Consider the following 23,518-nt stretch of genomic DNA (forward strand, 5'->3'; position numbering starts at 1 on the left):
TATTAACCATACTTCAACCACATATCTGTAATAGTTCATGTCTCTCATAAAGGGTTTTCCTTTCAGAATTAAACTTAATCCCACGCTAAATGCACATTTGATGAAATCGTAACTATATGCTTTCAGTTTATCTAATGTTTTCCATCTTTGTTTCAATTCTAACTTTTGGGTCTGCTGGACAATCATTTTCAAAGATATCAGTCAATGAGTGAAAACAAAACACCCAAATAATCTTGTCAATGCTGCTTTACTATACAAAGGCAGCAATACATCTGACGCCGGCTGCTGGCTGATAAAGCGCTTCCAGGCCATCAAGCTGCTGTCTCATTGGACCTGCGTGCACGACTTTAATTTGGCGTAAGTCAACTTAGAGGTGCCAGTCTGGGGACACTTCTCAGTTTGAGAGTCAGCAAAAGGAGGGGTGAATTCCAAGAGGGGAAAGCGTGTGCAAAGCGGGGTGAAAACGCTCCAGCGGCTCCCAGGCCCGGAGTCCGGGCGCGGGCGGGGAGAGCGCTCGGGGCGCAGGGCTGGGGTCGCGAGCGGCCGCGTCTGCGAGGCCCGCAAGGCGAGCCCAGGTGAGGCGTCGGCGGTCCCAGAGAGCGAGCAAGAGCCGGTGAGCGTGGTGGCGCAGGTGAGACACACACACACACGCACACACACACACACACACACACTCCCAGGAATTATTCAAACGGGGCCTGGCACCCCCTGCCCGCTCCCCATCGATCGCAGCGCGGGTCCCCATCGGCGGCAGCCTGCGGCCCGGCCCCTGCGGGAATTCCCTCCCGGCGGCTGCCTGCTCCCGGCGCGACCTCGCGGCTAGGCGGAGGCGGAAGCGGAGGCCGGGGAGGGCGCCCCATCCAGGGCCCCGCCCGGTTCCCGCCGCCGCCCCCCGCCGCCGCCCCCCGCCGCCGCCCGCGCCGCCGCCGCCGCCGCCGCCGCTGCCGCTTCGCTTTCGCTTTTCCCCGCGGCGCCGCCCGCCGAGTCCCGGGTTTCGTTTTCGACGCGCGTGGCGGGACCGGGAGGCGCCCATGGTCTTTGGCCGCCGCCCGCGCGCCCCACTGCTGCTCGCGCGTCTCTCGGGGCTGCGGCGCGGGGCCTGCGGTCGGGCCATGGCGCCGCCGCGCTGCTTCGCGCTGGAGCTGCCCGGCTGCACCCTGGCTCACTTCGCAGTGGGAGACGAGACCCCGGGCGCGCGCCCCGACCCCGGCGTGGCCGCGCTCCTGGGCCCCCCGGGCCGCAGCTATTCTCTGAGCGTGCCGGTGGTCGGGAGCGCGGGCTGCGCGGCCCGGGTGCGCGCGGCCCGGCTGCACCAGCGCTTGCTGCACCAGCTGCGGCGCGGCCCCTTCCGGCGGTGCCAGCTGCGCCGCCTGCTGTGATACCAACCGGGCGGCGGGGCGGGGGGCCTGCAGCACGGCTTCCTTCTCTGCGACCCCCGCGACAGCCCCGACACCCGGAGCGCTCTGCTGGCACTGCTGGATGCTTGCCCGGAGGCTCCGCGCCCGCGCCTGGCCGAGTTCTCCGGCGACCCGCTCTGCCGGCTGTGGCAGCTCCCGTGGGAACGGCAGGACGGCCTGGGGTGGCGGCAGCTGGGCCGCGAGAGCGTCGTGCCCGTGCCGGAGCCCGTGCTGCACCCAGTGGTGCCGGACCTGCCTAGCTCCGGGGTCTTCCGCCGCCGGGAGGCCGCCCGCGCCGTTTTGGAGGCGGTAAGAGTTGGATCTCTTCCCAGCGCTCAGGGTGGATCCCCCAGGCCAGGGAAGTGGACACCGTGCGCTCTCCGCGGGGCTGGCCTGTCCAGACCTCCCTTTGCCAGGGAGTTGCTTTACTCCCGAGCGCAAATCTGGTGGTGAAGGTCGCCGGTGGGCCAGCCTCTGTTTAGACACCGTGGCTCTTTCCAGATTCTTGCTCGCCAGGGACCCCCAACCCCATGGGGGAAACTGACATCCCAACAGGAGCGGTGCGGCTCCCGCGCTGGTGGTGCCCGAGGTGGGGGTGGGGGTGTGCCGCTGGGTACAGGGAAAGCAATGCCATCTTGGAAGTGAGGACCCTGTTCCGGGAGGTCGGGGTGTAGAGAAAGGGCATGAGCTTGGGGTTTTAAGAAACTTAGATTAAGCGGTGCCTGCTTGCTTACTGGCTGCCACCCAGACACTCGGCTACTCCGTGTTGCTTTGTGCCTTTTCATCTGTAAAATACCTGCCTTGCAGTGTTAGGACAGGGAAGCATCTGACCTACAAGAGGTGCTCGGTGCAGGACAGCTAAGATTCTGCCTGAACGCAGCCTGGGCAGGTCCCTAGGCTGCACTGTGGGTCTTAGATACCTTGTATGAGCCTTGGGATAGTATTCCCGAGTGGTTAAGATTGCAAGACCTGGGTCTGAATCCAAACTCTGGCATGTATTACCTGTGTTACTTTCAGTAAGTTTATTAAACATGCTTCTTTGCCTTGGTTTCCCTGATCCGTAGATGGGGTTAATAACGGTAGCACACACACAGGGTTCTCTTCAACAGTGGCCAGGTTAATACTGTGAAAGCACTTAGACTGTTGCCTGGCTCAGAGTAAGCACGTAAGAAGAAAATACATGTCTGGGCCTCTCTGTAGAGGTGCTGTGAGTACACGTGAGGTCATGCACAGTTCAAAACCTGGAATCTCCCGGAGACGCCGCCCTACCCGCTTGTTGATTGCAGTGCTTGGCACTCTTCTGAGCCCCCAAGAGCTTAGCAAAGGACGGGATGCTGACTGCTTTCTTTGGAGCCTACAGTGTGGCTGATTTCCCACATTTGTGACACACAGGGCCCATGGTTCCACTGTCGCTACGTGACACTGCTTTGCAATTATACATCTTTTCTGCCCTTCCTCCTCTTTATTGTGATACTCATTTGAGTCTGCAATATCTCCGAGGTGTGCGTGTATGCATAATGTGTGCTTAGGTATAATATGTGCTGATTAAATACATTTGGGTAAATCCTTTTAATGAAATGCTACGCGGAATGCACCTGAGAAGGTGTAAATTATCAAAAATACTTTTCTCTCAGTGATAGCCAGTGATTTAAATTTCAGCAACAACTGAGGATATAGCTAAAACCCTTTTAACCAACACAAGTTTGGCTGACTCAGAATGGAAACTCCACGTAGAGCAAAAGTATGGCTTCAGGTATGCTGGGAGACAGGGTCTTTTATGTCTTTGGTTTGTTTCACATTCAAACTGTTCTTTTTCTTTGAATTTTGAACGCAGAGGTCAGGCACTAAACTATAACTATGCCTCACATGGGCCCGTATATCCACTAGCAGACTCGTTTAATCTTCAGGCTTCTGTAAATGCAGCTTTGTTCATATACTTGTTTTCTTAGTATGAACAGGGAGAGGAGAAATCGATGTTGGCCTTTTTTTTTTTCCCCCAGGAAGGTTTTTTTTTTTTTTTTCCTTTTCTCTCACTTTAAAAGCATAGGAACTTCATGAAACTCATTCAGCCTACAGCTGCAACCTACAACTAGGAAGAAACACTGTCCCTTTATATTGCCTATAAATGATCTGGTCTTTCTCATGAGCAGCCTAACTGGTCCTTAGACACAAAAATATTTAGCCCTATCAGGTTTAAGCCTTAATATCATTTGATCTTTTAACAGGCCCTTTAGGTGATGCATGCTCTTTTTTAGAGAGATCAGGATCTCAGATTTCTCAGTCTTCAAAGGCCATGCTGGCCTCTCCCCAGAATGGCATCTGCCTGGGGCCAAAAGTGTCATTTAGGCAACATTGGGGCTGAGTGGAGGGTGGGTCTATGGTCACATTATCCTCTCTCTAACTGGATGTGGATTGCCCCGCCCACGTATGCAATGGAAATTTGTTTCTTGTGGCTGTTTCTGTGGAACTTGGTCTCGGCTTGGGTCTCCTTGGTGCTGGGATCTCTTGAGTGTCATCCTTCCATGCAGGCCCACCCACAGTCCCCGTCCAGCTCTAGTTTCATGGGCACTGGACCCACCCCCGGGGGCCACATACTCTGAGGGCGTATTCAAATGTCCCGGAACAGAGAACAGTCAAGAAAGTAGATGTTAAGACCTCCTCTGCTTAATCATTCTGCCCAGTCTGGTTTAACCTGACCTTGTTCCAGGTTAGTTCAGAGGAGATGGATGCTCCCCATGTCCCCCGCACTGAGCTGTGGCTCTGTGTTAAAGCCGGGAGACAGGAAACTGGGGGACACGCACTTCACCATCTCACACTTCAGTTTTTTTCCCCTTAGAAAGCAAATAGAATCTTCCATCTGCCCACTGGGTTCTGAATTTCACAACAGTGTAATTTGATGTGGGTCTGTTTTCATCCATTTTCGCTGGGCCCTTGATGGGTCTGGTAACTCAAGTCGTTAAATTCTTGGAAATTTTCTTGGCTTGTTTCTTTGATGAATTCCACTCCTCACTTTTTTTCTTTTCTCTCTTTCTGTATTGTCTGCTATTCAGATGTTGGACATATTGGACTGGTTTTCCAATTTTCTTGTCTTTTCTCTCACATATTTCCTTTTTATACCTTTACTACATTTTATAATATTTTTTCAACTTTGTGTTTTCAACTTGTTTTTCAACTCTTTTACGAAGACTTTCATTTCTGCTCTCAGGTTTCTAAGTTCTAAAAGCTTCCACTCTCTCCCATTTTTTCTTTCTTCCTTTCTTTCTATTGTTATGTAAATATTCTTTTCTTTTTTTTTTTTTTCCAGTACTTGGGCCTCTGACTGTTGTGGTCTCTCCCGTTGCGGAGCACAGGCTCCGGAAGCGCAGGCTCAGTGGCCATGGCTCACGAGCCCAGCTGCTCTGCGGCATGTGGGATCCTCCCAGACCAGGGCACGAACCCGTGTCCCCTGCATCGGCAGGCAGACCCCCCAACCACTGTGCCACCAGGGAAGCCGTAAATATTCTTTTTAAAATAATATTTTTTCTTTCTTATTGGATGCAGTGTCTTTACTTACTATTCTGAGACTTTAGTGATGGCTTTGTTTAAAGTTTCTCATGCAAAATCTCCATTTCCTCTAAGGTGAATTTTTATTTATTTGTTTTTTTGGAATTTTTAAAATTAAAGTTTAGTTGATTTACAGTGTTTCAGGTGTACAGCAAAGTGATGCCGTCATATATATGTATATGTGTGTGTGTATATATATATTCATTTTCCAGTTTCTTTTCCACTATAGGTTATTACAGATATTGAGTATAGTTCCCTGTGCTATACAGTAGGTCCTTGTTGGTTATCTATTTTATATATAGTAGTGTGGATATGTTAATCCCAAACTCCTGATTTATCCCTCCCCCCTTCCCCTTCAGTAACCATAAATTTGTCTTCAGTGTCTTTGAGTCTATTTCTGTTCTGTAAATGAGTTCATTGTATCATTTTTTAAAGATTCCACGTATAAGTGATATCATATGGTATTCGTCTTTCTCTGACTTACTTTCCTTAGTAATGGTCATCCCTAGGAGCATCCGTGTTGCTGCAAATGACGTTATTTCATTCTTTCTTATGGCTGAGTAATATTCCATTGTCTATATAGACCACATCTTCTTTATCCATTCCTCTGTCGATGGACATTTAGGTTGCTTTGTTTGTTTTATTTGCACCTTCCAGGTAGGATGCTCCCCTCAGATTCTGGTGATGCTTGGCAGTGGCTCATGATTGGTGTGGAAGATTAGTGACACGTGATTGGTGTGATCGCATTGAGTGAAGTGCTCATCTTCTGAATTACTGCTGTAGACATCCAGCCGACCTCCTTAGTGATCGCCCTTTGCCTTGTTCACTCTTTAGGGTGTGTAGATCTTATTACAACCCTTACCTGGGAAAGAGGACCCACCAGGGCTCTGGTCGGATTGGCTAGCAGGCTGAATGGAGCCAGCCCAGTGTTATTTGATTTTATCTTAAAGAAAAAATAACTTTTCAGCACAGTCAAATGGGGCAAAGTCATGCGAGTCTTTTTAATTAATAGGATTCATAAGTTCTCACTGGAAGGCAGCCCTATGGATCCCATTTTTTCCCTATTTGACATTTATGTAGCCCTCTTTACCATGTAAAATATCTTATCCCTTTTTATTGTCACAGCAAAACTGTGAAGTAGGGGAGTACGAGCGATATCGTCTTTCTCTCTTTCCCTCCCTCCCTTGAGGAAATGGAAAGTGAAATGGTATTTGATATGATGGGAAGTGCTGGAACTCCAGAGACCTCAGTGGCTTCCTCTGTGTGGCCTGGTCAGACCCCGCCAGAAGGGGACACGGTGGCAGGTCAGGCTGTGACAGTGTGGGGCGGGACAACGGGGACCCTTCCAGAATCTGCAGGCCCTCTGTGCGGCCCTGTGGGCTCCCAGGCCACGTGGATGGTGGACGGAGCATCTGGAGACCAGGGTCCAGGACCCGAAGAACACAGAGCATCTGAACAAACTTGGGGAAATCACGCTCCCGCTTCAGCCTGCCCTTCTCTCATCTGTAAAGGGGGGAGTTAACGTTACATTTATTTAAGTAACATTTCTATAGCTCTTATTTCCGGCCAGTTGTGGTTATAAGCACTCTACGGACATTAACTTGTTTAATTCTGCAGGTGGCCCCCTGAGGTAGGTCATACTATTATCCGCATTTTACTGGTGGGGAAAGGAAGCCACGGGAGGGTGAAGCAGCTTGCTCAGGGCCGCAAGCTAGTGCCTGGTAGGGCCGGAATTCAAATCCGAGCAGGCTGGCGCCATCATCTGGCTTTAAGCTCTCACTCTGCCGCCTCCCAGTGCAAGATCTGTACGTTCCCTCTTAGCCCTCCCATCTGGCGAGGGTAATTTTATGAGCTGAGATTTCAGCCCATACGGGGAACTCTTGCTCTAATCCATTACATCAAACTGCACGCTCTGATCTGATCACCCGGCCTTCCCTTGAGGCAGTGTTGGCGTCGGAAACGTCCACTGTGTGAGTTGGCCGGGATGCTGACTTACACAGAGGTGAGAACTCAGGGCCTCTGTGTACACTGATATCACCAGTGATTTCTATCTTTAAGCTAGGAGACTGTAGGTGCTGATGTAGGTGAGGTGCCTGGCCCTGGGACCCCCTCTCCTTTCTCATGAGCTCCCCTGCTCCCCTGTTGGTTCCACTCACCTCTGCTGGGATGACCCCAGGCTGTGTCACTGTGTCGTTAGCGCTCACTCCCCTCAAGGTTAAGTTATGTTAAGGAGGAACCACAAGCACACCTCCTCTCCTGCTGCCCGCTGGCCCTCTCTCCTCCCCCGGAAGCTGGAACACGCTCACAGCGCCCCACAAAGAAGTAGAGCCCCCTGCACATAAGTCTGCAACCCACACTGAGGCCGGACCTGCCGGGGGTTCTTTTCCAGCCCCTACTTCATTTCACCTCTCGAGGGGCCCACGGGAAGCTCCACCCCTCCTCTGGGGACCTCTGGAGACAGTTCTTGGGGTTCTAAGGTTCCTTTTTCTCTTTTTGCAGACAAAAGTACATCTTATTCCTGAACCGTAGCTGCAGATTTGAATTTCCTTTGTACTGCCGGCCTCTTTCACCCGCAGCTCTGACACAGCTGAACCTCAGCCTCACCTCCTGTCAGGTCGACTCAGGTCCATGTGGTCAACGGCCCCTCCGTCCTTGGAGTCCGGGATGCTTTGCCCGTGCGGTCCTGGATGTCTGTGATCATGGTCCCTGACCTTCCTCCTCTGAAGTGACCCTGTGTTTCTCTCTCACTCTCTGTCCCCTTGTCCTCTTTCCATGGAAAAACGAAGCCACTGTAGCCTCTTCCCAGTTACAGGAATAATCTCTCTGAAAACAGCTTCACTAGTTAAGAGCTCTCATCAAAGCCCTTTTCTTTTTCCATGCATAAAATAGCTACACAGGGGTTTGTATTCTGTTTTATGTTCGTTTTGCTAAAACACATGGCAGCTTACGATGCATTTTTTTTACACCATGTTTTTCACAAGGTGAAAAATTCATCGTGTAATTTTTTTACATGAGAACACAGATATCTACCTGGTTCGTTTTCACATCTGTATAGTTGGTTGTAACTAATGCACTGCCATTCTGGAATTTGTCACTTACCTAAATGTACCTTAGCAAATGGACCATGGTCTCCACATAAATGCACATTTACACACACTAGAAACAGCTTGGTGAGGGGCAAGTGGAATGAAGAAGGATATGCCTGAGTGGGCAGTAGGTGACCTGGTGGACCGCCACCTTCTATGAAATCTCTTTTGGATGAGGGAGGATGGCTGGAAGAACAGGAATTGGGACTCGAGAGGCTAATGGAGAGGCAAGGCTGAGCCAAAGTCACTGTGTCTCCTGGGCTAGTCTTCCTTCTTCAGAGGCTTATTTTCTCATAAGTAAAATGGAGAAGCTTGGTTAGATCTGTCACTTCAAGCTGTGCTCTGTGGAGGTTACTTGGGGTCATCGTAAGTAAGAAATGAGAGCCAGAGGGATCTGAGTGCTCTGCTCCCACTCAGGCCCATAGCTCTCTGCTTTGCCCATCTTACGGTTTCTGTGGCGAACAACATGCAAACCACTGAAAGTGAGCCTGCCCCAGAATGGCTCCAGGGAGGACATTCTGAGAGCTTACCACTTCTCTCCCATCCCCAAGAGCCCCCAGTGCATGTGCTCTGATGAAGGTTGGCATGACTAGCACAGAGGACACTGCCTGTGTGGCTTCCCAGGAACTCCCACCGGCCAGCGCACAACAGAAGGTAGGGAGGGTGGCAAAAAAGAGAAGCCGGTGGAAGTAACCTGGGTTAGTCTCGGCCCCCATGGGAGGAGGTAGACAAATGCTCACCAATAGCCATCCAGTCCCCTGTGAAAGGAGCTAATGTAGTAGAGGGTGGTCAGGGCATCTGTGTCCCCATGAGGAGCTCCCAGGGCTGGCAGGGGCTGAGGACATATGGAGTGCCCACCCACCTGCCCAGCTGACCTGCTTCAGGCAGTGCCAACTGCAGCCAGGGGCAGCTGTCCTGGGCCAGGGGGACATCTGATTCCTGGAAGGGCATACCAGGAGCCTCAAAGGGAAGGCATACGAGACAGATCCAGGAATTGAGGTGACATGAAACTTTCAGAGGGAGAGGCACCTTTAGCTTTCTTTTTGTTAAAATATCAATGAATTCATCTCTCTGCGTATCTAAGTCTCCCCCTTCTTTCTCTGTCTCTGTCTCTCTTTCTCTCTGTCTCTCATTTATATTCTGTTGAGCTGTGATTTTCAGTACTCCAGGGATCTTAAAGTTTCCACACCAGCTGTAGTAAAATTGCATAAGACGTCTTGATGCTAGTGTGAATTCTCAGTGCCTTGGGGCCAGGCTGAAATCCACAAGCTTGAAAGATCTGGACTTTGTAGGAGAAGCAGAATTGGAGAGAGAGAGAGAGAGAGAGAGAGAGAGGAAACAGATGAATTCAGGAAGATCCACAAGGAACCTCATTTCTGTCTTTCTCGAGCTGGTGGGAAATTAGCAAATGACTTAACCTGTCTGAGTGTCATGTTCCACATCTGTTAAAAGAGAATTTAGATTAACTTTAGATTGCTAAAGCTAATAGTAATATCTACCTTCCAAATTTATTTTGAGAATTATTAGGAAAGAGTTTGAGTAGTCTAATATTTCCAAAATGAGCTCCGTAGATGGCAGCTGTAATTGTACACAGGTTAACACCATCTCTGATGGCTGTCTTTGTCTGTGTGGCCCTGTGATCATGATTGTATTGTGTTCTATTCCTTTTAGGCAGACTGAACCCACCATGCACATGTGGTATTGTGTCAGCATGTCGCTTTCTTGGGCTTGTTGAAAAGGTCAAAGAATACAAATTTGGAGAAAAAGTTAAAAGATTTAGTTAAGTCTGAAAAAGCAGTTGTCTACCTTCCAATTCTTATCTTTCCTCATTGCCTTTTCCACCAAAATTCCAGCCTTTCCAGGAAACCTTTCCAAATCAATCAGAAGTCAGAAGTGTGCGCTGGCATCCCCAAAATGTGAGCTCCAGAACCATCATTCATTTCTTGCCTGGTTTGGGCACCACTTCTGGTCTGGACCGGCCACTTTCCTGTTCTGGAAATCCAGCCTATTGGACTTCATGGTTCTGAAGTCCATTCAACCCGGGTAAGTTCTGCGATTCTCTCCCTCCTCATCCTGAGACCACGGTTTCTACACTCAAATTCAGAGACCTGGTCTGATAACTCCAAAATTTATGATGGAGAAATTAAAAGAATATTTTAATTTTAAAATATTGAATATTTTAATTTTAAAATATTGAATATTTTAATATTTGAAATTGAAATGGTTTGTGGTTGGCCCCTTCTCAGAATCTTTCTGATGAAATTTGATTATGTAGATCCAGTATTTTATCAAAATTGAGGAATATTTTCTATTTTATTTTTTTAGTTGGAAGCCCTTTGGCTCTAAGCATCGGAGGAAGTGAAGAAGGGACGTGAAGCTGTTACCAGGATGGACTGCATGAAATCTCATTAACTGAGAACACAAGGGACCAGACAAAACAGATTTTGAATTAATTAGTTTGCAGTATGTGAAAGCATTGCTGAGAAATATAGGACATTTTATTGGCTAAGAAATTCCCCTTCATTATATTACTCGATGCAACGTTAAGTCAAATGATAAATGGGAATGATGTTTCTTTATTTTTGGGCAAATGATAGGTGGTTTGGGAAATACCTTATTCGGTTTTCAGCTATCTGGATGAAATTTATAAGATACTTGCTTTTATTGTCATAATTTTAGGTTGTATCCTGACATCTCTCAAGTTTTGTTCTTTAATAAATGTTTTCCTTTCCATGTGAATCCCGAGTGATCTAATGGATAACCAGACATCCCATGTTTTGTTTTATTTATTTTTTAAAATATTTATTTATTTAGGCTGCGCCAGGTCTTAGTTGCGGCACGCGGGGTCTAGTTCCCTGACCAAGGATCGAACCCAGACCCCCTGCATTGGGGAGTGCAGAGTCTTACCCACTGGACCACTTCCCCCATGTTTTGTTTTAAATGTATTGATTCCTAAAGATTCAATACTAGTTTTTCACTTTAAGATCTTTCTTTTTTCTTCAAACGTGGCTCGTGGTCATCAGAGAGAAGCTTGGCTTCTTCACCTTGTGTTTGGAGGCACTTGCGCTTTTCCATTTCCAGCTCCGAGGTTCCCGGACACTGGGCTGCCTCTGGCTTTGCTCTGGCCGCCTCAGCAGCGAGGCTCACAGTGCGTTTTGGTTGCTGTCTCCTGACTCACAGCGTGTGTGGTGAGGTCTATGAGGAATTTTCACGTCTGTGCTTATTAACCTTTCCTCCTTGTGTTAGAGTCGGCTTAACCCAGGGCCTTGAGAAGATTAGGCTGTAATGAAATACTCCACGTAACAGGGAGGAAACAGTAGCCCGGCTGAGCATGGAGCAATGGGGCTGAGCGAACGGGAAGAGTGTGATGGGGATGCTTGGGGTGAGCTGATGCGTGTCCCCCGCAACTTCTGTAAAGTCCTCTCCCACCCTCTTGGTCGGAGCTTCCTCTCTTCCCTGCTCACCCTCCTTCTCCTGGCTAAGCCTCCACGTGGTCTGGGACTGAGCTGAGGCCTGGCTCAGGCTGCCCCCCTGCTCTGCCCAGCACGGGGCTTGGCTTGCCGGCCAGATGTTTGTCTGTCTCCCCACGTGAATCCCTGCTTCCCAGTTCCACAGCCCCTGGCCCCAGCTGCAGGCTTGGTGGAGCCGAGGCGCTTGAAAACACCTGCCAGGAGCTTCCCTGGTGGCGCAGTGGTTGAGAGTCCACCTGCCGATGCAGGGGACACGGGTTCGTGCCCCAGTCCGGGAAGATCTCACATGCCACGGAGCGGCTGGGCCCATGAGCCACGGCTGCTGAGCCTGCGCGTCCGGAGCCTGTGCTCCACAACGGGAGAGGCCACATCAGTGAGAGGCCCGCATACCGCAAAAAAAAAAAAAAAAAAACACCTGCCGAATCTCACCTATGACCAGATGGGTAGAGAGGGACATGGTGCTATCTCAGCAAGGAGGTGTGTAGACACAGACTCCCTTCTCTCCTTGACGGTGCCTGACTGCGTTCGCCCCTCTCTTCTCATCTGTTTCTACCGGTCACGTGCCCCACACCTGGCTGTCTCTCCAAATGTGGATGAAGCCCCGAGAGGAGCAGCTGGGCCTCAGTCACCAGGACAAGCTGTCTGCAGAGCACGTGAAGCTGGCTCTGGGGACCCGCCTGCCCCCGCGGCCTGGCCTCCGGGCCCGGCCGGCTCTCTGGGCTGCCCCTGATCTTCCCTCCTCTGCCCATCTTTCTAGAATGAGAAGGAAGGAGGGAGAATGGAAGGTGGTTGAGCTCCTTTTTTTGTTTTTTTAGATGTTGGGGGTAGGAGTTTATTAATTAATTAATTTATTTTTGCTGTGTTGGGTCTTCGTTTCTGCGTGAGGGCTTCCTCCAGTTGTGGCGAGTGGGGGCCACTCTTCATCGCAGTGCACGAGCCTCTCACTGTTGTGGCCCCTCCCGTCGCGGAGCACAGGCTCCAGAGGTGCAGGCTCAGCGGCCATGGCTCACGGGCCCAGTTGCTCTGCGGCATGTGGGATCTTCCCGTACCGGGGCGCAAACCCGTGCCCCCTGCATCGGCAGGTGGATTCTCAACCACTGCGCCACCAGGGAAGCCCTGAGCTCCTTTTTTTAAAAAAAAATAACCCATGGATTGGAGAAATCTGAATAAGTTCGTAGGGTCAGGGCAAAGGAACCAAGGGAAGGAACAAGATGGGAGGCGTAGGGAAGAGCAGAGCTGAAGCAGAGTCCTGAAAGTGGTGGAGACAGGGTGGGTTTGTTATAATGAATGGGGGAGGGACTTGGCTGGACAAGGAAAACAGCTACTGTGTTCCGTTGTGTCAGGAGAGACGGGACAAAAAAAATCATTCAGAGAAAATTTGTGTCAGGGCTTATGTTTCTTTATCTTATTTTAAAATCCAGGCCAGTTTATCATTTTATCAATTTCTCACTCACTCTCTTTTGAACACTTAAAGTGATTTAAATTTTTGATTATTTCCTTGCTTTGGGTTAGTGGCTCTCAACAACAGGTCACATGACCTGCCCTAGGACACCCTCACTGCTTTACCCTGGGCTGGAGAGGGAGGGGTTTTTCCCTCTAAATCTTCAGTGGGTGCTGCGTGACCCAGTGGATTCAGAAATGGGAAAACTGATTGGCATCTTAGCCTGAATGAGCAGGATGTTTGATGTTGTTGCTGAAGAATACTGTACATTTAAATGCAAATTACCTATGATTTTTCACAGCCTAGAAATAATGTCTTCTGAAAGCAGAGAAAGAAAATCTATTAAGCTTTCTGAAAGATATTGATTAAATGAGCACATGCTTCAGCCCTCCCGGGGGGCAGGGGCAGGGAGGGCACTGATACCTTCTGGAACCTGCAGAGCAGGGGTTTAGTTTGGACGATGTCATCACTATATGTTGTGCCTCACTTTCCCTCCTTTGTCAAGGGAGAGATGTACGTTCCGGGTGGGCTTGAATGGACAATGCTGTTTGCACGTCATTAACTGGATCATCTTAAGCCTCCTTACTGGCTCGAATTTAGTCTGTGTGGGACAAATAAATAATCCTGAAATTTTCCAGAGCCCGTTGCCGCTGGATGGACAGGGACCCTCCCTCTGTGACACTGAGACATCCTGTGCTCTTCGTCACCAGTCCTCCGTCTCCTCCGTGTCACTCTCGTCCCTGGCATCTTCAGCTCCATCAGCCTGTGACTGCAGCCACGACGCCCTGGAGTGGCCCCAATTGCTGAGCAACCCACTCCAGCTACTAGAAAACCATGTCCCTCTCGCCTGCTCGCCTCACACTGTCAATACCTGTTGCCATGGAGCTGTCTGAAGGAGCCTTATTGCTGTCTTAGTATCAAGTCCTCGTGGAAAGAAGTCCAACGTTTGTGCAGATGTGCCAGTAGCCAGGCAGTGTGTGCCAGGGAGGTGCTGGAACTGGCCCAAAGCAAAAGAATGACCACCGTCCCAATCCAGCACCAATCTTGGTTAACTGAGACTCTAATTAGTTTTTGCTGTGTCTAGACTCACAAAGTTTCTAGCAAAGACCTCTGTCTTTCCCTGGCTCTACCTCTGGCCACACTGGGGATCAGATATGCTCTGCCATATCTCTCAGCTACATCGTCTTCACTCCCAGCTCTCAGTTCAACCAAGACTCCTCTCTCTCTTTCCCATTACTACACAGATTCTCCCCTCTGCATCAGTGCCTGCCAGCAGTCCCCAGTGGTGTTGCACTGTCTATACTAGCAGCATCCTGGAGGCTCTGAAGGCCTCTGCTGTACAAAGTCCTCTGGGCTCCTTGAATATGAACAAGTTGTTTTCTGAGCAAACAATCAGGAAACCGGGGCAAACAAGTTTACTGGTGGGACAAAGGGACAGACCATTTGTAATTAGGAGTCTCCAGAGGAATCCTGAAATCTGGGCTGATGCAGTTGAAAACTCTGCCCTCGGGAGGGAAATGGGTTAAAGCACGTTCGGAAAACAGGCTAAGCTTGGTCACAGGAAGCCCTGCGACTATGCCAATGACGTGGACAAAATGCAAGCATCCCACTATGCGCCAGATGCTGTAGGAGGGGCTCGCGTATGTTACCTGATCTTCATAAAACCACAACCCAGGCAGGATCATCTTCACGTGGAGATGATAACATTGCATCTCCTCGACGTGACTTTGCCCAAACACAGCCGGCAAAGCGTGCCGACATAGCTCTAATCCAGTTGAGACAGGTTACGAAGCCAGATCTTGTCACACTGCCATGTGCCAGGGACACATCCAGTCATCCTGATCCCTTTTCTGGTCCAGGTCACCCCTTCCAAGGAGCACATGGTCTGTATCCCATAAGAATCAGATTCTGATATATCAGCCCTCTTCATAGCAAGACTGCTGATGCTCTTGCCTTTGTAACTTGGGATCTCATCTTGAGTCTCATTTCCAGATTTCCCTGACTTTGGGCTTGTGCTTTACCCTCTTCCTCAACCCTCTTACTCTTATACGAGAGGACTCGTTTGTTTTCTTTGATCTGATGTTCCCTGATCCACTTCCATGAAGGTCTGAGCTCACCCTGGAGGCCTCTGGCTCCGACTGACCCAGCTCAGTCCTGGGACCTAACCTGTCATGGGACATCTTGACCCCCTGCCCCGTCTGCATTCTCTGCCATCCTGCAACGTCAGGTGGCAGTCAAGTGTGAGGTAGGAGTCCTCCAAGAGGCACTTAGAAGAGGGAGAAAGTGGGCACAGAGCAGCAGGAGCTCTGCTCGGAGACCCCGAGGTGATGCGCTTGGCCACGGAGTGAGAGGAGAGGCGGTCTGTCACACAGTGCATCCCCGGCAGCCGTCAAAGGGGAGCTCTACCCTTACTGGGATAGAGCCTGAGGCATCTGGGCTGCAGATATGCCTTTATTGACTGCTTGACCCACTGTTCCACATGGCCACCCACTGTCCTAGTCAGAGGCTTGTGGTATCTTGACCGGCCCTCGTGGGTTGACTGTCCTGGCATAGCCTGTGACGTTATGAATGGCTCATGTCGAATCTGACCTCTTAAATGCTTCCAGTTTTGTGATTTGCCTAATGGAAGCAGAGAAGACAAGCTATTTCAGAATATGCCAATAAAATTGCTCATGGATTGAAAGAAACACTGGACCTTTTGATTTATACCAACACACAATGCTGTTTGTCAAATGTGCTTGGAGGTTCTCCTCTTGAAATTTCAGGCTGTAAATAAGACAAGCATATTTGCCTGGGGAGTACCTGCCTCCATACACCCATTTTGATAATTAGTATAATAAAATCAATATGGTGGAAACTGATAGCCTGACAAGAAAGAGGAATGTTGTGGCTGGTTCTTTGAATTAAACCTGGCATATGCTGGATCGGGAGCTCTTAGATGGTGCGGCGGAGGTATTTTGATAGCTATTTGTAAAGAGCTGATAGATTAATATTTTAAGAAAAATTCAGGGAATACCCATGCTCTTTGTGGCTCCAAAGGGAAGAACTAAATCTTATTTTTGGGCAGTGGAGGGTACAAATTTCAGCTCACTATAAGCTTCATTCAACAATGGAGAGCTCTATTTTAAAATGAATTAACCATCACTGGACTGTCGTGTCCTAAGTATATCGTGGGTTGTTGTGTTTGGCTAAGATGACCTCAAATGTCACTTTGAACTCTGAGATCCTGTGATTGTTTTCTAGACACGTTCAACGGAAGAGAAGAAGACAAAAGGCAAGGTGTGAGGAGGTATATTTCATTTTGTTTTCCCACAATTTTTATCAAGGAAAGTAGAACCACTCTGAGTAAGGAGAAAACAAAAATTTTAACATGTATATAGTTAATAATTCATCCCATAAATAAGGATTTCAACATCTCCCGTAATCTCACCATCCACACCTAACAACTATTTTCACTGCTTTGTATTCACAGAAAACATACAATTTTCAGGGTTTGGGATTTTCGTGCAGTTGTAATCATGGCACAAAGAAGATTGGGTAAAAATCAAGTTTTTTGAGTTTCCCTTCAGATAATTAGGAATAGAATAATTCCTTAGTCTCATTTTATGTGGGAACTAACAATATTATAAATCATAATGTTTATTAATAAATGTATATCAATAATGGAATTGTGTACACAGTTATGAATAAATAACATTCCTCTTTAGGTATGTCTATTTCCTGCTAGCAATTGTTTTCGGTCTTATGTTATCTACAGCATATATATATATATATATATATTTTTCTGTACGCGGGCCCTTCACTGTTGTGCCCCCTCCCGTTGCGGAGCACAGGCTCCGGACGCGCAGGCTCAATGGCCGTGGCTCATGGGCCCAGCCGCTCCGCAGCATGTGGGATCTTCCCGGACTGGGGCACGAAGCCGTGTCCCCTGCATCGGCAGGCGGGCTCTCAACCACTGCGCAACCAGCGAAGCCCGATGGCACCCATCTTGATGGAATCCGTTTGTTTGGGGACTGTGGTGTTTTGCTGTGGCATCCACAGGTCATCCCCGTTTCTTAATCTGGCAGAAACAGTTGACACGTCTTCTGCATGTACCCTTCTTTTTCTTTTTTTTAAATTAAATTAATTTTTTATATACAGCAGGTTCTTATTAGTTATCTATTTTATACATATTATGCAGGTACTCTTGATCTGGACTTGACAAGTATTCTCTGGGGATTGGATTTTTGGAAAAGAAAAAATAAGTTTGACAGTAGGGAACTGGGCTTGCAGATGGCTGGTGTACGAAGTACAGCCTTAGAGAAACAGATGAGGTCAAGGTTGCAAGATGAACCTACATGTAAAACAAGGGCACTGTGATGAATGAGCGTGTGTGTGTGTGTGTGTGTGTGCACATGTGCACTTGTGCACACTGGTGGTAGAGTTGTGTGGAAGGGGATGAAAACTCAGCAAGATTGGGAGAATGCAATGGCTGTGTTTCAACTTTGGGTTTACCAGGACAGCAGCAATTTGCCTGACACATATTCCTGTGTATAAAGTTTGCTGAATTGATTTCATAGGTATAAACAAAATTCATAGAAGAGAAATTAAAATCTAAAAATCTAATTGAAGAATTAAGGGAGATCACAGGTAAAGCACTTCCTGGAGTGTTGACCATATGTCAGAGCTCACGTCCCCACGCTCCCCACTCTTTTTGGTGGTGCTGACAGTTCAAAAAGGCCCTATCCTAGGTAGGGTGTTTGTGGCTCTTTCTTGGTGTCTAGTGCCTTTAAAAGGGCATTTCCTTTCCACAAAACCCCATTTAAGGAGCACATGGAACCCAGTGGGGAGCTCACTGATGTGGCACAATTCTGGGTTGTTGTTTTTCTTTTTGTGGTACGTGGGCCTCTCACTGCTGTGGCCTCTCCCGTTGCGGAGCACAGGCTCCAGACGCGCAGGCTCAGCGGCCATGGTTCACGGGCCCAGCCGCTCCGCAGCATGTGGGCTCTTCCGGGACCGGGGCACGAACCCGTGTCCCCTGCATCGGCAGGCGGACTCTCAACCACTGCGCCACTAGGGAAGCCCACAATTCTGGGTTTTGAAGTGAAAAGACCTGGGTGTCAATTCCAGCTCTACCCTCTGCAAGGGGTACCTCAGTGCCTTCTCCCCGTCTGTGCACAGGGATAATAGTCACTGCTTCATGAGGCCATCCTGAGGATTGTATGAGATGCTGTGATCTGCATGCTAAAGTGGAAGTGAGGTAGTTTTCTTGCTCAAATGTCCCAGGAACTTCCTTATGGTGAGAGTTTGGGCAAATGCATCATTCCAAGCCAGAGTTTGCTCATCTGTAAAATGGGGATGATTCCCCCTTGTCTCCCAAGATGGTGACGATTAAACGGAATAACTCATGTAAAGTGCATTAGGCAGAGGAGGCACTTAATAGGCAGCTGCTATTAGACTTGCTGAGAGACAGGGATCAGTTTAGTCACATGACCTGGTATAGGGTCATGATTCCAGGACCGGAAAAGCACCAAGAAACGGGAGCTGACTTCTCTACTGCCTGTGTCCCTAGCGCCTTCCCAGTGCACTTACTAAATCAACCAAACTATACGTAGAACCAAAGAGGCAGAGGGAGAACGAGCGCCAGACATACAGCCATCTTGAACCTTTGGTGGACCAGGCCCAGGCTCCTTCCGGGGCACAGAGACATGAACCAGACATGGGTGGTGATTGCCTGCAACGGCTCAAGGACAGCTCTCTGTTTATGCCTGACAGAAATACACCCAAGATGCATGTGGCTGGCAGAAGGGCCTTTCGGGTGAGTCATGTGTTCTCTTTTCATCAGACACAGAATACAGAGATGTTCCTTCTCCACTGTGAGGTTTCATGGTGTTCAGTGAGCATGGTTGGTCTACTAGCTCATACTTTGTAGCATCAAAAATATTCAGGAGATCAGCCAAAGGAGAACATGAACAAAGTGGTGTGTACCTCCTGTGTGATCTCATGAGGGTCACCTGGTAGGGCTCTTGGGGAAAGGTGGATGGCTGTGTGGTGCTGGGGAACGTGCCCTTGGGGGTGCTGTGCCTCCACTGGATGTTAGATGATGACAGGCATCTGACCCCCGTGTGCTCCGATTTTCCCCATCCATTGATACCTGTGGGTCTGCTTTTGCTCTTCCCACTTCCCTCTTGGATGGAGGAGGAAAGCCGAGTGGCACTAGTATTGGGCGCTCATGGAGACTCTGGCCGGTCTGTCCACCTGCCACGACTGCTCCTTCGAGGCTGGTGTCATTCTCAGCGCTTTAGCAACGAGAAAACTAAGACTCGGAAACCTTGATTTGTCCAGAGCCACAGATCAGGAGGCAGGAGAGACAACATTTAGATGCTGGGCTTTATTCATCGCAAATCAAAGCCCTTTCACCATCTATGAAACTCTCCTGCTTGGCTCACAAGCAATTGAGTCTTAATAATAGATAATGTTTATTGAGTCTTCACCCTGTACACTCATTATGTATGCTGTCGTCCTTCAATAATCTCACAAGGGAAGATTTATAAACCACTAATGTGATGTCTGTTTTACAGGTAATGGAATGGTGCCCCGTAGCTGAGTTAAGTAACTTGCTTAAGGAGACAGCTCATCAGTGATGGAGTTAGCATTTGAACTAAGGGATGGGGCCATCTTTTTAACTATGAAGGTATGTAATCTCCCATTTTTCTTTGATCTTTGCCTCAAATCTTCTTGGTCTGTTCACAAGTTGCATCTCTATTGAAAAACTGAAGCAATTACCGAGAGTTTCTGACCTGCATCCTTACTAATTCATGCACAGCCTCAGTCTGTTACAGAGGATAACACATTTGCCATGTTGAAAGTGAAGTAGGAGCCCATTCATTAAGAATATGAGCTCCTGAGAGCCAACCCCCAGAAGTCTCTGCAGGACTTGACACCAGAGGGGACCCTGTTTATAAATTTTGCTCATAGCTGTGTACCGCTCACACCTGTGGGATCCCTGGTTGAATGCAGTTCCCAGATGGACTTGACTTCTTTCTCTTCACCGTTCCTCAAGGCAGACAGTGACAGCAACAATTGGAAAGATCCTCATTTCATGTAATTTAGAAACAGAGACAGTCTGAAGGCCTTGCTGATTTAATTACGCTGTGTAAAGTGGGCGATGCATGGCACACGACTGACAGCTGATGGGAACCTCGAGTGGATATCCTTGTTTTCATCTCCTGAAATCATGCTGACAAACCTCAGGGGGGATTCTGATAGGACAATCGTAAACAGACACTCTTCTTTAACTGCCAGGGTAAATTACCAGGTAATTTTGGTGGAATCTTTTGTCAATATAACATGATCTCTCTTCCTGTCTTTCTTTCCTTCTTTTTTCCCCTTCTATCCTTCCAAGGTTGTCTGTCTGCCAGTAGGACGGTGAGAGGAACAGATGAGTTCTCTTTGATCAGGTATTTGTTGAGGATGCAGTTTCTCATTTATAGCTAGCCCGAAGCATTCTGAGCAGGGTGGTGATGAGTGCATGCCCCTCAAACCTGAAGACTTGCCCTGTGTGGGGAGCGATTGTCAAGCCTGAAAGGGAAATGTGTCCCGGGCTTACAGAGATGTCGCCAGTCGTGTTTTTAGTTTGGTGGCTGGTCATCCAGAAGCTCTGAGTCATGTTGGAAACCTATGGTAACTGTATTCTCTGCCTTTTATTTTGGCCTTTCAGATCATTGAAAAACAAAAGCACAAGACTTCATTCCACCCCATAGCAACCCCTCCTCCCATGCACACGTCTCCCAGCTCCCCTGACCTCACGCAGCATACCTGGACCACACATTCTGGCCCCACCAGGGGCTGCCAGCCGGTCCCTCCCCACCACACTGGGCTTGCTCTTGACCTTGGTTGGAGGGTTCCCTCAGCAGCTACGTGACTTAGTTCTTCAGCTGGAGCTTTTGATCTAGCCAGGAGGACACAGGTCTATGGATAACCCATAGGTCAATAGTTTCATGGGCAAGGGTAGTCCTTGATGAAAGTGTCACTCATGTCACCAGAGGAGAAGCACTGGAGTGACGGCAGAAGAGGAACTGTGACATCATTGGGATAGCTGTCCTCATCTCCTTGTGCATTTTCTTTACAGAACCTCAAGTACAGCTGACTGACTCCCTTTGCTTCCTTCAGCTGCCTTCTTCTGATCAGCTTAAACCTGAGCATGTAGCCCTTCTTCTCTCCTCCCACACACGGGTCCACCGAGGCTGCCTCCCCCGGGTCGGTGGAGCCAAGTCCTGTGTAATCCGGCCACATCTCGTTGCTCCTGTCAAGCTGCTCTGATGACATCACTGGTCATCTCACCCCATTGACCAGCTGGGCCCTGCACTCCCTTCTGCCCTCAGGTGATGGTATCACAGCAGATGCATCCAAGCGTCCTTCATGACAGTTTGTTCCCCTGGAGGATGAACCCCATTACCTTTCTCATTCTTCAAGATGAGGTTGGAATCTTCCATCCTCCAGAAGCTCGCCTTGACCTCTCAACCCACAGTGCTATCAACAGCAATGGCCAACATTACCATTTTCTGTCCTCAGAGTAATGCTGTGACTTAGGTATTATTATTATTCCTACTTTGTGGACAAGATGATTGAGGCTCAAAATGGTTATGAGTTGCCTACATTTCAACTCAGTAATAATAAAAATAACAAGCATTCATCAGGTGTCTACTATGCACTCTACACTGACCTAATTCCTATGCATTTTATCTCATTTAAGTCTTGAGAAAACCCATGCAATAGGCACTGCTATAGCCCCATTTTACAGATGAGAAAGTGAGGCCAAGAGAGACCAGATGCCCCTGTGGTGGAGCCAGGATTTGAACATTCATGAGGATAGTCCAGCTGCTCACCTAGCTCCATAGTCTATTTTCCTAGACTGTATACTAAAATATTTCAGTAACTGGCAGCTGTTGTCTTTTAGTAAAAATTTGTTACGGGTATTGGGAAAAATGCCACTTTTTTCCCAATCTGGCCCCAAGGCTTGTATCTTTCTTGTAAGGAAATCTACATAGACATGCATCAGAGGAGGCAGAGTCACATTTACAGCATTTCTCTGTGATGGGGCCATCGTAATGCATAACTTACACAGGTACATTCAGATCCAGAATTGATTAGACAATCGTTAAAATGGAAATAAATAAAATAATTTGTCTCACTTTATGTTTGCTTAATTGCCCCAGTCCACATGCGAATGTGTAGCTAAAAATATGGCTTCTATCAACTTGTGTTTTGCATCTTGCTCCCTGGTTCAGCTTTTTCTGCCCCTAAGTAACTTTTACATACTTCAGTGCTTTAGAAATAGCTTTATCTGAGCTAATCACTTGAAAATTGAAGTAATGTATACTCAATTGTACATAATAGGGTTGTAATTCCATGGAGAGATGCCTGAGTGCTTTGCTAATGTCATGAGAAATTCAACACGGAATTCCAGGCTCCAGTTAACAGTCGTGATGGTTTGATGGGTTTGTCTGTGAGGCGATGTGAGCTGACTTCCCTTCAGGATGCTGCTTTCAGTGAGGTCCCTCTAAAGAGCAAAGCGAGTGGAGAAAGAGAGGCAATGGTGGGGTCTACCAGCTCCTCGCATGGCTTTAGGACACTCTGCTCCTGACATTGCCGTGTCTCCTGCTGGACTCCCATCCTGCCCGTGAAGAATACCACTCCAGAGTCCTTCCTGGGGTAAAGTGTGTTCAATGGAGATAGACATTCTCCAATCATCATAACATGGTGTTATTTTCAATATGGGTCATTTGCCAAGACTTTTATTAGTGATAAGAAACCATGGGCTAGGCATCACACCTCAGCAGCACATCCCTATCTAACTATTAAGAGCCCTCTTTTTCTGTCACAATTGTACTCTACAAATACTAAATGACTGCAAGACTGCACACTCAGTGGGCATCTTGGTGTCCCCTCAGGCTAAGGGGTCCTCAAAGGAGCCCACTGTGAGGGCTGGTAGAGGGCTGGTAGATCTGAGAGGTTTCTTGATTGGAGGTGGCAAGGTCAGTGTTGCTGGATAACAGGACCAAAATCATTGTCAGGAGGACTCAAGGTACTAGCCAGAAGCTTACGTAGGGTCTGGTGGGGAGTCTGGAGTGGAGCTGAAAGAACAAGAGTGATGATGGGGGAGGAGAGGGCTGGAAGCAGGATGAGCTGTGATGTCTTGACTGGAAAGTCAAGGGAGAGTGGTTCAAGGCCAAAGGTGAGGGTGGTCAGATTCTTGAAGTAGTATAAATGCCCATCCCCCCAAAAAAAGTCCCAAATGATACTTGATCTGGAGGAAGAGACTGACAGGTGATTAGCTAAGCTGCCCTCACCCCAGGAGGCAGCAGGAGACACAGGGGTTGCAGCACAGTGGAGGCAGAATGGGGAGAGAGGGCTGCAGGCAGCCTGCACCAGGAGATGGGAAAAGGGGCCGCTGGGCTTTCTCACAGGGAAGAGTGGGGACCAACAACTCTGGGGGCTTACCACGTGCCAAGCACGGGTCTCATTCACTCCTCAACACCCGAGGGGCACGGTGCATCTGTCCCCTCATCTTACAGAGGAAGAGCTGGCCTCACGGAGCTC

At 48.7% G+C, this 23,518-nt stretch overlaps 1 protein-coding gene across 1 annotated transcript; it reads left to right on the forward strand.

The window, feature by feature from the left end:
- The first annotated feature begins 925 nt into the window (after positions 1–925).
- On the forward strand, positions 926–16,643 carry LOC149746259 (UMP-CMP kinase 2, mitochondrial-like). Its single transcript, XM_089900846.1, is given in 3 exon segments — positions 926–1,706; positions 9,880–10,069; positions 10,352–16,643. Coding segments are annotated over 2 exon segments (849 nt in total). The 5' UTR covers positions 926–1,031; the 3' UTR covers positions 10,054–10,069; positions 10,352–16,643.
- The last annotated feature ends 6,875 nt before the right edge of the window (positions 16,644–23,518 follow it).

This window comes from Delphinapterus leucas, chromosome 19 (genome assembly GCF_059928025.1).
Source record: "Delphinapterus leucas isolate spDelLeu-1000000601 "Yukka" chromosome 19, BTC_Dleu_Yukka2, whole genome shotgun sequence".
In the NCBI taxonomy this organism is placed as follows: Eukaryota; Metazoa; Chordata; class Mammalia; order Artiodactyla; family Monodontidae; genus Delphinapterus; species Delphinapterus leucas.